This window comes from Mizuhopecten yessoensis, unplaced genomic scaffold (genome assembly GCF_002113885.1).
Source record: "Mizuhopecten yessoensis strain PY_sf001 unplaced genomic scaffold, ASM211388v2 scaffold10979, whole genome shotgun sequence".
Classification (NCBI taxonomy): Eukaryota; Metazoa; Mollusca; class Bivalvia; order Pectinida; family Pectinidae; genus Mizuhopecten; species Mizuhopecten yessoensis.
Window position 1 is genome coordinate 1,428,675 of NW_018408817.1, and position 15,926 is coordinate 1,444,600.

General features: G+C 37.7%; 1 protein-coding gene across 2 annotated transcripts in view; it reads left to right on the forward strand.

Moving 5' to 3' along the window:
* LOC110464291 (cytochrome P450 4F6-like) overlaps window positions 1–15,553 on the forward strand; it is a 19,267-nt gene extending 3,714 nt beyond the window's left edge. For both annotated transcript variants that reach the window (XM_021519427.1, XM_021519428.1), the window contains exons 3-14: window positions 92–255; window positions 2,092–2,296; window positions 5,292–5,419; window positions 7,181–7,305; window positions 8,469–8,531; window positions 9,866–9,992; window positions 10,215–10,350; window positions 11,185–11,308; window positions 11,924–12,119; window positions 13,164–13,246; window positions 14,105–14,170; window positions 14,564–15,553. In XM_021519427.1, the coding sequence (XP_021375102.1) occupies window positions 94–255; window positions 2,092–2,296; window positions 5,292–5,419; window positions 7,181–7,305; window positions 8,469–8,531; window positions 9,866–9,992; window positions 10,215–10,350; window positions 11,185–11,308; window positions 11,924–12,119; window positions 13,164–13,246; window positions 14,105–14,170; window positions 14,564–14,663 (1,515 nt within the window). In that variant the 5' untranslated portion in view covers window positions 92–93 and the 3' untranslated portion in view covers window positions 14,664–15,553. The remainder of the gene's footprint in view (window positions 1–91; window positions 256–2,091; window positions 2,297–5,291; window positions 5,420–7,180; window positions 7,306–8,468; window positions 8,532–9,865; window positions 9,993–10,214; window positions 10,351–11,184; window positions 11,309–11,923; window positions 12,120–13,163; window positions 13,247–14,104; window positions 14,171–14,563) is intronic.
* Window positions 15,554–15,926: the final 373 nt, after the last annotated feature.

The window sequence follows — 15,926 nt, forward strand, 5'->3', positions numbered from 1 at the left end:
CCCCGTACATTTTCTGTAAAACGAGATTATGCGAATCACTTTATGATAATATTAGCATCTTATTTAAGTTTATATAACATTTCCCTTGCAGCCATGGCCGATTTGATAGAGATCGTGGTCGCCCTGGTGACCGGGTACGTGTTGTGGACGGTCGTAACTACCCTGTGGAGATACAACGCCCTCTGTCGGAAAGTGAAGAACTTCAGTCAAATTGGTCCTGCCCATTGGTTTTGGGGACACATGAAATTGGATGTTGTAAGTAACTGTTAAGTGTTTGTATGCAATATATTTATTTAATGAAATAATTCATTTAATTATGTATAAATTTTATTCATTTAACAACGGCATATGAAACGAAGTTATTCTAATTTAAGTAAATCACTCGTTAAGGATGTACACCTCTGAGAATTCAAAAAAATCCTGTATCAAACTTTTTTTCTTATATGGTTTTTTGGAAAAAGGAGTTAATGGCATAGTAGAAAATGCAAAAAAACACCTATATGTCCGTGTGTTTAAACATATTTTATTGCCAAAAAAATGCAAAAGGGTTGGGCACAAGTTACATGAACATTATTAACGCCCTTTCCTTATAAGGTAAATAAAATGTGATGGATACTTTTCAAATACCTAGTTTTTGTGCTATGATCGGTCAAAGATACCAATTTAACACAACATGTGATTTTAGGTGATTTTTGGGGGTTTTGACCATTTGCAGAACAAATTCATACAATTTCTTCCAAGTGTATTATCAGATGTGTATGAATGTTTGTAGAGTTGATGAAAATATTTTTTTTTTTTAAATTATGGAAGTTAAATTTCTTAATCTTATTCTTTTTACTCAGAAAGCCGATTTTAGTTACCCCTACCCTTTATTTTTTAATGAAAAAATACTCATTTTTTACCATTTTTTTTGCAGATTAAATGCTTGATATAAAAAGTTCTGCTATTAAACTTTTTTTGATATTTAATGAATCAAATGAAAATGTGTTTCTCTTTCTAAAACATCTACAAACATGGGGGGTCAGTGTGCTTCTTTTTTTGTTCCATTATAATTTGTGTAATTTTTTACCTTTTTCGTGGTCAAAAATCAAAAGTGCTTCAGTTACACTAAAAATGTAAAAAAAATATCAATAATGTATAATTTCCAGTTTGTGCATATTATTTTTATCATATTAAAAAATTGCACAGCAAAATTGAACCTGCTACAATTAAAAATGGCGACACAATGACAATTTAAGTGATCAATCTAATGTTAAAAAGGTGAAATTTTGGCCTTTTTTGAAGCGCAAGAAATACACATTAATACACATTTCAAAATGGCCGCCGAATTGGTATTTCTTTTTAAATTCTTGTTAAAAAAAGTTCTACAAACAACAGGCATCTAGTTTTTTGACATATTTTTCAGATGCTTGTTTGCTAATAAACTTGATAATGATTTGTTAAATATTACAAAAACCCATTACACCAGATCAAAACGAGACTTGAACGTGATTGAAACATCAGAAGAGTACATCCTTAGCCGGATGGAAGCACGCGTAGGGCCTTACTTCTTCTAAATGGTACTGACCAACTTCAACAATTTGAAGATAAAATGTCAGTAGTAATGTGAGATAAAACTAGAGTGCCCAGAATAGACCCAAGTGGTCGGGCGGGTGAACCCATACCTTTTCACGTCCGATCAGTGGAATCGCAACCCGGCTGTCTTAGTGAAAGACGAGTGCACTTTCCACTGTGCCATCCTCAAATTTTATATACGGTGCATGCAATGAAATAACAAGTATCCACGGAAGTGGATGTATCGCCTGCAAGATGAATGGTGACTTATTGTAATAGTTAACCATGTCACAGATCTACAATACACATCCTCGATCTCTACCCATGATAAAGGGAGTCATTGACCCAATCGGGAACTGTCGGCACATTCCGAGTTCTAGTATATAGTATTTTCTCGTTTACGGAAAGTACCGACGGTTCCCTATTGATCATTGACCATTCCGCAACATCCTCGTTAGACATCTGCGAGTTTGTTTGGTTGGAGTTTTAGGTCATGCACATTAAAATGTAGCATTTCTTCCTTTTTTCTTCTTCTAGATGTCTGATTTGCGATCGGTACTGAGCTTGCCTGACGAAGAACTGTACAAGATGTCTCACAACACTAAATGGGCCATAGTCTGGATGAGTTTTATACCATTAATCCAAGCCAACCATCCCGACAGTGCGAAAGCCGTGTTAAAACTGTCCGATCCCAAACCTAGAGGGAGGGGCCAGGTATATAGCATCTTTAATGAGTTTCTAGGTAAGTAAGGCACATTTTCAATTTTCAACTTTTTCTTGTCCCACTCGAAATTAATCGGAAGGGATTGTTTTTGTTAGCGAAGTGTTTACTTACTCGCAGCATCTAAAGTTATATAGAGGTTCCCCAACGAGTGGTGGTTGGTTATCATGTTTATCTAACTCGAGTTAGTTAATCATCAAATTGTATAAAGACACGAGGTTAACCAAGGTTTTTTTTCAGTTTGAAATTAACTAACGAGAGTCAGAGAAACGTGATAACTAATCTTCACGAGTTTGGGGACCTGTTTCTCCCATAACGTTCGTATTTTATCTGAAAAATCACATTTTCCCCTTGGAAATACATCATGTGTGTTTTCGATTGGGGAAATATTTGCCATGATGCATGACGTTACAATGGAAAATGACGTCAAAAGCATTGTTACGTGACGTCATAAATCAAAGATTGACCAATGAAATCACGTCAATGGTGTTACCCACTATTAGGGTAGCCAAAACTATTTACCAACTCCGAGCAGGTTTATCCAATGAGTCATGAGTGAGGAAACCTACAGTGGTTGTGGGAGAAATACACACTGCACTCTTCCCCTACTTAAAGAGGGATACAGAACAGAATGTATAACGTTTCTAGATATGTTATTTTTCTTCAATAGTTCAACAATTCATACCTTCAATAAAATTCATCAGTTTCACTTTGGAAATATGTAATATCAAAGTTTTACCTTCTACACAAACAATGTACGTTTTAAACATGTCGCAACGTTTCAAGACCGACTGGTCCCTTTTTTAAGCTTTGACTGAGTGAGCGATTTGTATTTTTTCAAGGCCACTTTCCTTTATCGCGATCCAACCGGTTGTTTCGGCTGGACCAGAGTTGTTCGTTTATGAAATAAGGTCGGACCTACTAATCTGATTGTACTTTCAGGCGAGCCTTGGTAAAGCCTTACAAGGCCTGCATAAACATTTGCAAGTCCGCTAGGATTTGTACCCGAAAATGTTACATTTTGTTATGTAAACTGAACAACCCGGTTGTTCCGAATAAACGAACAGGCCCCTTTACAACGATGTGAGGAAATTCACATCACAGATCAGCAATACAAGACATCAGAAAAAATCCCTAGATTGTATTGCATGCCCAAAATCCATAAACCGGGCTACCCGTAGCGTCCTATATTGGACTGCACTGGGTCGATTGGTTACAATCTGTCACGATCCCTAGCAGTACACAAACACCATGCCAGGATTCCAAACAACTAGCATCTGACTAGGAAAGTGTACTTTTTGAAGAACAGGACAGTTTCAACTCCCACGACGTGGTGTCACTGCTCCCCAACACACCAGTACAAGTAGCTATCAATATCAACAGAGAGAGATTAACAGCAGACAAGACACTCCAGAAAAGAACAAACCTATCAGTAGACAACATCATCGAACTACTAACATTTGTCATGGACACGACAAACTTCGTGTTCAGATGACATGTGTACCAATAGAAGTACGGTACCGCTATGGGAAGTCCTGTGTCACCCATTGTCGCGAATCTGTTCAGGGAAAACCGAAAGCAGACCACCATTAGATCGGCACCCATGGAATGCGGCCCCAAACTTTGGAAACGGTATGTGGATGACATCCTAGAAATAATCAAAAAGGGAGCAGTGCAGGGCCTAACAGATCACCTCAACCAATTGGACAAAACAAATTCCATTACATTTACCCCCGAGGAGGAAAAGGACGGGACCATACCATTCTTAGACACGATCATCGTCCGCAAAGAAAACGTCACCATCAAACTATTAGTGTACCACAAACCGACACACACTGATCAATACTTGGCTTTCAATTCGCATCCTCCACTACGCCCAAAGTTTGGAGTCGTACGTACACTCCTTGACATATGCAACAACATCATCACAGAGCAGGACGATATACACAGGGCTTGAATTGTGCCTTTGTGCAGTCTACTTGCTAATCTGCTGAACATATTGCAACATATGGGATGTTTATACACTTTCGTTACTTCCTAACAACAATCAATCAAAGTCTTTTACTCCGATGATAAGACGTTTGACTGAATATAACTGACAGTAAATGTGTCCACTTCACGTTTGGCCTCAGTCTTCGCCTTAGTGTTCCTAGGACGGGTCATACCCTTAAAATGATTGTTGTTCATCCTTACTTAACGTATGCTCGCTGTTGGAATAATGTGACAAGGGGAGTACCGTGCTGAGTGTCTTCGACAAGGTATTCCTTCTAATTAGTACTGTAAAGTAGGCATCAGATCAGTGCCACTGCAAGGAGGCTAACACACCAACATGCCGCCTCAAGCACTTGAACATTACACACACGGGTGCACGTCCTGAAATGACCTTAGCTATGCATATATATATAAGATGTGCATTTATTAGGTTGCCTTACAAGCGTCAGGTGTAGGGAATGTCCCTGTAGCTCAACGGTAGAGCATCAGGCTGGATAGCTAAGGGTCGCAGGTTCGAGCCCCATCGACGGCACTATCTTTATCACTGTTCCTCGTCCTATTACAAATTGGTGCCATTGACCCTCCCCGTTCAAGGTAGGAGAACCCCTGGCGGGGAGTCAAAAAACCAGGGTTGTGTTAGAAAAAAGGGGGGAATAGTGTAAAAGATGTGCATTGATTAGGTTGTCTTACAAGCGTCAGCTATAGGGAATTTAGCTCAGCGGTAGAGCATAGGGCTGGAGAGCCAAGGGTCACGGGTTCCGGTACCCAGCTCTCCAGGGGTCACGGGTTCCGGTCCCCAGCGAATGCATTATCTTTATCACTGTTATTCGTCCTATTACACATAGAAAGAGTAATCTTAGAATAACAGGCTAGTCCTAAGTATGGCAATATAACAAAACTGACGTTTGTAATGTAACAGTCTACCTTGTTTCTGTCCAATCTTCTATCACGATTGCACATGACGTTTTGGTGATAAACCCTTGTAACTAAACGGGATCATGACGTAAAGTATTTTGTTTTCTAGGTGACGGATTAGTTACAAGCAACGGGAAAAAATGGGAAAGAAACCGAAAATTGCTCACTCCAGCTTTTCATTTTGATGTGCTGCGTCCGTATGTTAAGATATACAACGAGGCGGCTGATATTGTACTGGTGAGTCTTGTTGCTGATATTGTACTGGTGAGGCTTGTTGCTGATATTGTAATGGTGAGTCTTGTTGCTGACATTGTATTGGTGAGTCTTGTTGCTGAAATTGTACTGGTGAGTCTTGTTTCTGATATTGTACTGGTGAGCCTTGTTGCTGATATTGTACTGGCGAGTCTTGTTGCTGATATTATACTGATGAGTCTTGTTGCTGAAATTGTACTGGTGAGTCTTGTGGCTGATATTGTACTGGTGAGTATTGTTTCTGATATTGTACTGGTGAGTCGTTTTGCTGATATTGTACTGGTGAGTCTTGTTGCTGATATTGTACTGGTGAGTCTTGTTGCCGATATTGTACTGGTGAGTCTTGTTGCTGACATTGTACTGGTGAGTCTTGTTGCTGATATTGTACTGGTGAGTCTTTTTGCTGATATTGTACTGGTGAGTCTTGTTGCCGATATTGTACTGGTGAGTCTTGTTGCTGACATTATACTGGTGAGTCTTGTTGCTGATATTGTACTGGGGAGTCTTGTTGCCGATATTGTACTGGTGAGTCTTGTTGCTGACATTATACTGGTGAGTCTTGTTGCTGATATTGTACTTGTGAGTCTTGTTGCTGGTATTGTACTGGTGAGTCTTGTTTCTGATATTGTACTGGTGAGTCTTGTTTCTGATATTGTACTGGTGAGTCTTGTTGCTGACATTATACTGGTGAGTCTTGTTGCTGATATTGTACTGATGAGTCTTGTTTCTGATATTGTACTGGTGAGTCTTGTTGCTGATATTGTACTGGTGAGTCTTGTTGCTGATATTGTGCTGGTGAGTATTGTTGCTGATATTGTACTTGTGAGTCTTGTTGCTGATATTGTACTGGTGAGTATTGTTTCTGATATTGTACTGGTGAGTATTGTTGCTGATATTGTACTGGTGAGTCTTGTTGCTGATATTGTACTGGTGAGTCTTGTTGCTGATATTGTACTGGTAAGTCTTGTTGCTGATATTGTACTGGTAAGTCTTGTTGCTGATATTGTACTGGTAAGTCTTTTTGTTGATATTGTACTGTTGAGTCTATCAACTGTTTGTATACAGAGGAGCTAGTTACCGGGATGTAGACAAGTCTAAGATCTTTGATGAAGCGGTAGATTTGATTCAGGGTCGTATTTTTTGTGTTATCTATCTTTTCGCTCTGATGTATTCTTCTGTTTGCTTTTCCTTATTATTGGGATATTCAAGTGAATTAGATATAAATTGCTGCGAAGAGAAAACACTTGAAAAAGACGATGCTTATATAGAACTTTGAGGAGTTTTGAATCGTGTACTTTAAAGTGGAAATTTTAGCGGTGTGGAAATGCTCGCGTTTTCCGCATTAAGTAGATGAGCGCAAATATATCCACACGTAAATATGAACTCAGGGATAGTCCTGGAGGGGGCCATGGGTCCATTGACCCCTCATAACTGAAATTGACCCCTCCATGTTCCAATTTTATTTTAATTTTACATAGAATGGCCCCTCTTAATTTTGATAATGACTAAAAATTCCTGAAAATGGCCCACTGCTCTGAAATTCCAGGATTTTCTCTGTGAACTTACTGTCATATATTAGATATTAAAACCATTGCTAATGCGAAAATCTCTACATCGCAACAAGTTTATAATCACAACGCGAAAATGATCACACGCGAGAATTTCCATATTTTCAGTATAAAAATAGAATTGTAGAAAAGGACTGTTAACCCTATATTCTACACGTTTATCATTGACACATTGCAGGAAAAGTTCGCCAGACAAATGAAAGAAACCCCTAAAAGTACCGACATCTCAGACGTTCTAGACCTGGCCACACTGGATGTGATACTCAGATGTTCTCTGTCTTACGAGGGAAACATCCAGCGACAGTGAGTACACACGGAAGGTGTGATTTAATTGTCTGGACATATACTTAATTATTTAGGGGTCCACCCTTTCATAATTAACCAGTAGATTTCGTTGAAACGTTAAAATAGTGGTTATGCAATTATAAAGAGGCGATTTTATGAGAATAACAGCATTCCGATAGATTGGGGATATTTTTCGAAATGAAATAGAAAAAATATGAATTTTTATCAATTTTCATATTTTTTTGGACAATAGAAAATGAAAAGAACCATTACTATTTAACCCAACAAATATTTCATTTAACCCAAAATTAATAAAACACGTTACCCAAAGTGTTTTTATATTGAATGTTAATGGACAAATGTGATTATCTACAAGCTAAATGTAAACAGACCACATAGATTTATACCAAAAGATTGAAATATTGTTTTCTAGTTTACAGTTATCGCCCTTCACATACATCCAAATTCGTGGAATTAAGATAATGACATGGTTGAATTTCCCTATCCTACTTCACTGGACATGAACTGTTATCTTGGTTACTCTGTTTCGGTCATTTTATACCGACGAATTGCTGACGTACTGTTCGCTTGTGCTATTTTGGTATGACATAGAACCAGAGTGTAATTGATATGGACACTAAGAAGGTCGCACGTTAGTATGTCGTTTCATAAACGATCATTATTATACAAACACAGACCTTTCATTTATTTAGACTATTTGTTTACAGTGTAATGTATACCGCGTATGAGAAAAAAAACCTGGGAATAAAATAGCAGCCTTTCTTGTTTTTTCATCCGTCCGTTCAGATCTTGACCGGACTGTTATTTCTAAATCACTGAATATCTGATAAAGCGTAATTTTTGGGAATTGCGAATTCCCTATAGACCCCTACTGGTAATGTTAAGGTCATGACAGGGCGGACAAAGTTAAAATCATCATAAAACTTGTCCATATTACAGCGTATGAACTCTATATTGATGAAAGCTCAAAGATATGTTTGTTGTGGTGGTTTGTAAAATATTAAACTTAACCAAAAGTCTAGGGTTAAAGCCTAAAAAAGTCCAAATCACTACAATGCTTGTATGGATTATAAAGTTAGAATAAATACCCTACCAAGTCCACGAAGGGGAGATCACTTTGATATCTTTCTCACCTTATGTATATGCATTCAATGTTCCAGAAAGAACCACCCTTATGCGGCTGCCACACACAGAATAGGGGTACTCATAATGAAGAGGATGACGTAAGTATACAGCCACGCATTTGTAATCAAGTTTTAATCACTTCCTCTCGGTAAACAACATGTCTGCGTCACTTTGTTGATATCCTCCTCTGTCTGTTAAAGTTCTTAAAAATGGAAGTTGTTATTCCCTGCTTAATGTTCAGCATTGAAGGTAATGGCATCAACTGGTTCACCCGTTGTCAATATAATGTGACCGGGCGGAATGCTGTGCAAGGTAGGGTGCCTTCGGCATGGTATTTCAGTGAGATGGTGCTATACAGTCGGCGTCATATCCGCGCTACCACAAGGAGGCAATTACATTAATATACCCTGTGTCCGTCACACTAACACACATGCACACTTACACAACACACATGGAGGCACGTCCTAAATGACCATAGCTTTTAGCTTTTAATAGGACGTTAAACAATATAAAACCAAACAAAAACCAAACCTCTGTCTGTTAACATCAAGTTTACTTTCAAATTTCTTATTCAATTGAAAGATGTATTTCCTGTGTTCTGTTTTATGTTACCCGTTCCCCTGCCTGATAAACGGTGCATATTCTCCTGTTTGTGAAAAGGGTGCAAGTTCGTTTGTCTATATGGATGTTTCCAATCCTCTGTCTTTCTTAAATGAACGGATTCTATTTTTATGCCTCCGTCGTTGTGTATTACCCATGGCATTCAAGTCCCGAACCAGTGGCATCCGCTATAGCGCCGTTATTTCTTTCTATCAACTATATACAAAGGTTAAATACGAACGTACCCCAAATTAGTTCGTGTTTCGGGGTTCCTTACTCAATTTAGACGTTACTATTTATAAAAAATTGTCAACAAATTCAGTAACATAATTCTAGTAGCTCAATTTCTTGCGGGTTTTGAAAAAAATGCCTGTTTGAATAGGAGCTACGGATATCATGTCATACAGTCTAGTCTTTGGAAAATGTTTGCGAATAGTAAATGTTCTTGTTTGTACCTATCTCCAAAAAGCTCTATTCACAAATTCTAAAACAGCTTTTAAATGTCACTAAAATACATATGTTAAATTGTAATCAATAATAAACATAACACGTACCTTTGTATTTAATTTGTTTTATTGATTTCAGTTGATTTTAAATTTTTAAAAGGTACAGGTTAATATTATTCGAACAAAATGGACAAGAAACTGTTCAGCGGTGCAGCAAAAATGGACATGACCGGTATTTTGTTATGCCTTTGTCGATGTCATTTCTGTTCATTTGGCGTCCATGATGTCTTTCCGTCTCGACTTTGAGAAACAATATTGCCGCAATATTTGGACGTTGGGTATAGTTTTTGTTTATTATACAATGTCACTTTTATTCTCATTGCTAGGTATCCCTGGCAATTTATCTCCTGGACACTCTATATGATGTCTGCCGACGGAAAGGAGTACAAAAAACACATGGATTACATTCATGGATTCGCCGACGATCTGATAGCCAAACGAAAGAAAGCTTTGGTGAGTTAAAATAATGACAGGATATAATCAGTGCCATACTTGAGGCTAAGCTCAAGGGACGTTTCCTGAGAAATTGAGTCGTGAGGTTTCCAACCTAATAGAAACTTATATATTTTACAACAATTATGAACCGGGTTAGTTCAACCTAAATAAATATTTTTTGTTGGCCCGTATGTTAGCGCGGGGGTGTTAATGTAGTTTGTTTTATGTTTGTGAATCCAGGCTGAAAATCCATCGTTATTGGAGGGCAAACATAGACTTGATTTTCTGGACATTCTGATGACAGCTAAGGACGACTCCGGAGCCGGATTGACGGACAAGGAAATCCGGGATGAGGTGGATACCTTTATGTTCGCTGGTAAGTAAATGATAGTCATCCATTAGATAATTAGTAAGATAAATGATTGTCTGCAAATGCCATGGTCTTATGAGGACAACATCGGAAAAGAGATAAGAAAACCATAAAGTAGACAAGTAAGATAGAAAAAGATAAAGGTCTGAAGAGTTGCAATGGTGGCAGTAGATCAATGTCCCTATCAACAGCAAAAACTGAAGAAAAAAACGAATTCTGCAAGGGGCCCAACATTGGTCGTCTCTTACGACACGTGTTGTTTCTTCAGTAGACGTCAAGGAATAAATCACCGCCGATTCTGCAAGGGTAGGAAGGTGGGGAGGCATTAACTCTAAATTATCGACTGAAGGATCTCTGTCCTACGCCATGAAGAGCACAAGATAATTCCATTGCTGTTTTTTCGTAGATAAAGAGTAGCCTCCTTTCAATTTCTTTCTGGATATAACTGTAGTGCAAATGGGCGAGAATATTAATGCTGACCTCCTATCTTAAGTGGATACAGGAACGGTTTAATTTTTGGAGGTCAAGTGTTCAAATTCTGGTTTTGCCTAGTTGTTGTTTTTGCATTCAGAAAGGTGTTGTTCATTCTTTATTTGTTTTATTTCGTCGTAAATATTTCTGCGGGAAAGATTTTCTTTTCAGAATTGACTTAGCAAAGCTACAGTTATACCATGAAAAATGTTCCAATGAATTGTTAATTTATGACAGTAATGCAGGGATCCCTTATAGTGTGCTATATTAGACAGAATTTGTTGCACGAGACAATCTCAAACACACTATTTGCCTTATTTACCTCTCTAGGACTCGAAATATTGTAAATGTTCTGTTTCTTACGTCTAGGACACGATACTACATTCGCAGCTCTGAGATGGGCCCTGTATAACTTTGGACTTCACCCCGAGGAGCAGGACAAAGTTTATCGGGAGGTGTGCGACGTCACGGGAGACCGGACGTACATACTATGGTGAGAACAAATATAGGATATTTTGTGTTTGTTGTGGTAAAAATAAATTGGACTGTTTTTGAGGTTAGCGTATCTGTTAAACTGGAGGCATGGTAGTCTAGTAATAGGGCGCCGGGCTCGTGACCGAAGGGTTGTGGGTTCGAGTAACGACATGGCACTGTGTTGTATCTTTGAACAAGATACTTTCTTTCGCTTGTTCCAGTCTACTCAGCTGTAACTGAGTACGTGGGCAGTGCTATAATTCTTGAATGCTAGCTGTGAGCGCCGAAATGGCAGCACCGGCTGTATGCTCCCCAGAAAGTTGAGAAAGATATTGGCTCGTTGCAAGGCCCTATAACCACGGATAATAATTTGTGAACCGCTTTGAGACGACCTACGAACTAGGCTGTGATAAAGCGGTATATAAGAACCTCGAATTATCATTCTTATTTTTATCTGTCTGGCTGCTATGTTTCGGTGTATTAATTAATTAGGAGGCAAATGACCAAACGGGGGATTGGTAATCTTTTCCTGCCTTGAGGATTTAAGCGCGGGATGGAATACCTAAGTCAAAAACAAAGATAGAAGTCATAAATGGTGAATAGGTTAGTTGTCTCATTTCAATTTTTTTGACAGGGAGGATCTTGGAAAACTACACAAACTGACATTGTTTATGAAGGAGAGCATGAGGATGTTTCCCCCTGTGTTGTCCACTACTAGACTTCTTCAAAAACCTCTTGAACTAGACGGCGTCTCCTTCCCGGCCGGAACTTGTCTGTCAGTTGGCATGATTGGTCTACACCGTCATCCCGACATCTATCCTGACCCCAAGGTGAGACAGGGTACACCGGGCCAGAGCGTATACTGTTTTTGCATGTTTGTGACTGTTTTTTGGAATGAAAGGAGTTATCATGACGGGTGCCATATGTGGTTCATGACCTCTCTGTTCTGACACGCCTAAAGGTCGGGGATTGACGTAAGAATTCACCTGCTGTTACCCAGCGCACAGGGACCTGAGAGCTTGATACAGCTTTAGTTGGACCTAAGCTAAGGCGTTTTGAGTAATTTACACGTTTGGTGGGTTCAGATCTTCGGTAAGAATACTAACCCCAGTGATGATTTTATACGAGAAGGGAGTAAAGCTCTTGATGTCGATAAATCGACCCCACCAGACTTTCTTGCATCAAAAACCACATTTCTATTTCTAAACTGATGTTTTTTATTTAACATTTCTAGTTAATGTAAAATGAAAATGCTTATTATCGTTAGAAAGATGGACAATCCTCCTATATGCACGTAAAATGTGTTCTCCTTCCACGGAAAATATATCCGTTTCCTCCAAAAACACACTCAATTTTCGAGTTTCGAATATTTTCGCAGTCATAGAGCCACTTATTGCATGGCTGGTTATTTTAGGAAAAATATGGCCGCCCTTCCCGCCAATCACGCGTAGGTTGTTAAAAAGTCAGGCTATGAGCTAACAACATGGTTGTAATTTTAGTCCTCATTTTACATCAGCTATTACAAGCTTTTGTTTGTAATTTTGTATGGAGTTTTACGTCATCGTAGCTACGGTCATATCAAGGTCATATGAAAACGGTGTTCATTAATGATGTGTTCACTTGCCCATTTAAAGAATATTGACAACATAGTCATAGTAGTCGCAATTAACTAAAGTTAAAATTATCGTAGGAGATACTTATTTACAGTTGCGCATCCAAGATGGCCGCCCCGGCCTCTGATTTATTAACACATTTATATGTGTACCCCAAGGTAATAGGGGTGGTTATATTTAGTATAATGCTTGTGCATTCCTCAGACATAGACATGCTGACAAGAAAAACAAGTCTTATTAATATTTCAATTTCCGTTACAGGTGTTTCGACCCGAACGTTTTCTGCCGGAGAATTCCGAAGATCGTGATCCTTACGCCTTTTTACCGTTCTCTGCCGGTCCCAGGTAAGATATTTCGCTGTATTACACGTGGTTCAGAAAATGAATGACTTGAAAGTTTTTTTGTCATTTTGTTTTGTCCTTAACTGCCAATGCTCTAAATGGACAAACTGGCGCAGTAAATACGAATCTTAAATTTTCAATCGGTTTCTGCACCGAAGAAAATCCACTTTTAAATAGACGCGTCTTTACTTTGTATTTATAGTGATTCATATTGAATGATTTTTACTAGTTTGCTTTGAGCGATTTATTGGTGTGGATCTTACCTCACTGAATGAACAAAAATAGAAACAATTCCATTCTGTAAATTAATTTTTTAACCAACTATTTTAGCGTTATTCTCCACGCTCGAATGGAAGTCAATGACACTACGTCCATTGTTGTGCATGTAAATCTATCTTCGAGAGATGTTTAGGTATTCGTGATGCCAGTGAATTGATACGTATGTAATAATAGTGATTCGTAATATCTTAATTTCGTCTGAAGGTACAGCTACAGACATTCGTCATGAATATCTACCCCGAGATATCCGTATACATTGAGTAAAAAATTACATTCCAAAATAATATTTTCTATTATATATCGTTTTTGAAATTACATAGATTCGATTTCCTCGCTTTGTAGCTCATTACCTTGACTAGGTTTTTGTGATTTTTTATATCATTTAATGTATCTTTATTTGTTACTTTTCATCAGCATCTGATTGCTTGGTTTGTATTTTTTATATTACCTTTCTGATACACCCACTAAAATAAACAGAACTTCGTGTTTTAAACAAAGGTATACTTATAAATAATTAGGATTTTTTTCCAGATCCCTTAAATCACATAAACCATCATTATCGAATTATTGTATTTATTCCAGGAATTGCATTGGACAAAACTTTTCCATGAATGAACAGAAAGTGATGTTGTCTAGAATTATCAAAAGGTAATGATATTTAAAACAAGCAACAAATAGCATGCAAGAGTGATATCAATGGATACAAAAATGATCATGAAACAATTAAATGCAAACAATCAACGATTGTAGTGTTTGTTTCGGCAGTACATGAACTGTTCTTAAATCTATCCAAAATATTTATGGCGTTCAAAAATTGTTCGCTTGATGGCAATTCAATTGGAACATATGAGGACCTCCTAAATGTTTATCAGTTGATGCTTTTACAACGTATATACATTTCTCCATATAGGAGCACATCACAGCATTTATTCAGAACTTACATGTAATTTGAATAAATCACACTTAACGAAGAGTTGATGAAACTTATGACAACTGTTATTGTATACAATATTTGCAAAATTATATCAATACATTTTTCAGATTCAAAATTGTGTTAGATGAGGACCACGATGTCATTCCGGTAACGGAGTTGACTTTACGACCAAAGAACGGCATCAAAATCCGATTTGAGGAGAGATAAAGTCATCAGAATCTCATTTAAGCAAAGAAGAAATCCACCAAAGAAATATTTATGTTGATAATATATTTTAATATCGATTCGGAAAGAGAGAAGTTTCTTAATTTCGTAATCCCAGAAAAGTTCTTTCGAGAGGAAAGACAAGGCCATCAACATCAAGATTTTTTTTTATTTATAACCATCTTGAATTCCTAGAATTTAACTAAACATCGCTTCTAACAACACATACGTGAACATTTATTCACTTTAATTGATGCCGCACTTCACTCATTATTTGACATTTGCTCGACGCACACTTTGATTTAATCGTACATTTGTGATGATCATACCGCTTTTAATGTAAATGGTTTACCTATATATTTCATAAAACACGCTAGTGCTTATTCACTTGATTATAGTTCTTATTTGTGTATGTATTACCAGTTAACCGATAATGACAGAACAGAACAATCTTGGACATTTTAGTGACTGATAAAAACTAATTCACTGTGTTGAAAAATGCACATCTCATGATGAAACATTTTCGTTCATAGTACTATGAATACAACTTAAATTTGGCAGGTTCTTAAGAACCACTGTTTGAGATACACATACCTGTTATATACATGGGCTATTATCTAATAGTCCGTAATTGTTTTGTTGACTAAAGGGACTGATTGTTTGGGCTGCTTTTGAAAGGGATTTGCAAGGAGTTCCAAGGAGTTTCGTTTTAAGGAAATACGGTTATTTTGTTCTAATCTGATTCGTCTACTTTGGTGTTACACCAAACATTTTGATATATGTACTGGTCAGATTGTCATTTAATCTGATACCAAGTAAAAAATTGTGATTATTTTAAATATTGTAAATATTATCTCAAAAACAAAAAATATCAGGGATGGCCGATCTTTCCCCGGTCTCCCGTATGTAGATTTTTTTTTTTATATCATTGATGATTGGTAAAAATGTATTCACAATATAATTTTTGCATCAATGACGCCATGTTCTTCCAGTCAAAGCTTAAGTAGATATTTGTTCTTGTGCGTAACCAGAGACGTACATACAACAGAGACGTATATACTACATGGCGTTATATGTCTCTGGCGTAACGTATATGATGGGTTGGGTGGCGCAGTAGATAGTGCGCTCGACTTCACCAAGATGGCCGGATTCTATCCCGGTCACCTGCCTGAACAGGCGGGTTTTCTCCGGATACTCCAGCTTCCTCCCATTTTAAGAAATAAATCCTCTGCGTGCGTCTGTCAGGGCACAAAAAAAAATGATTGA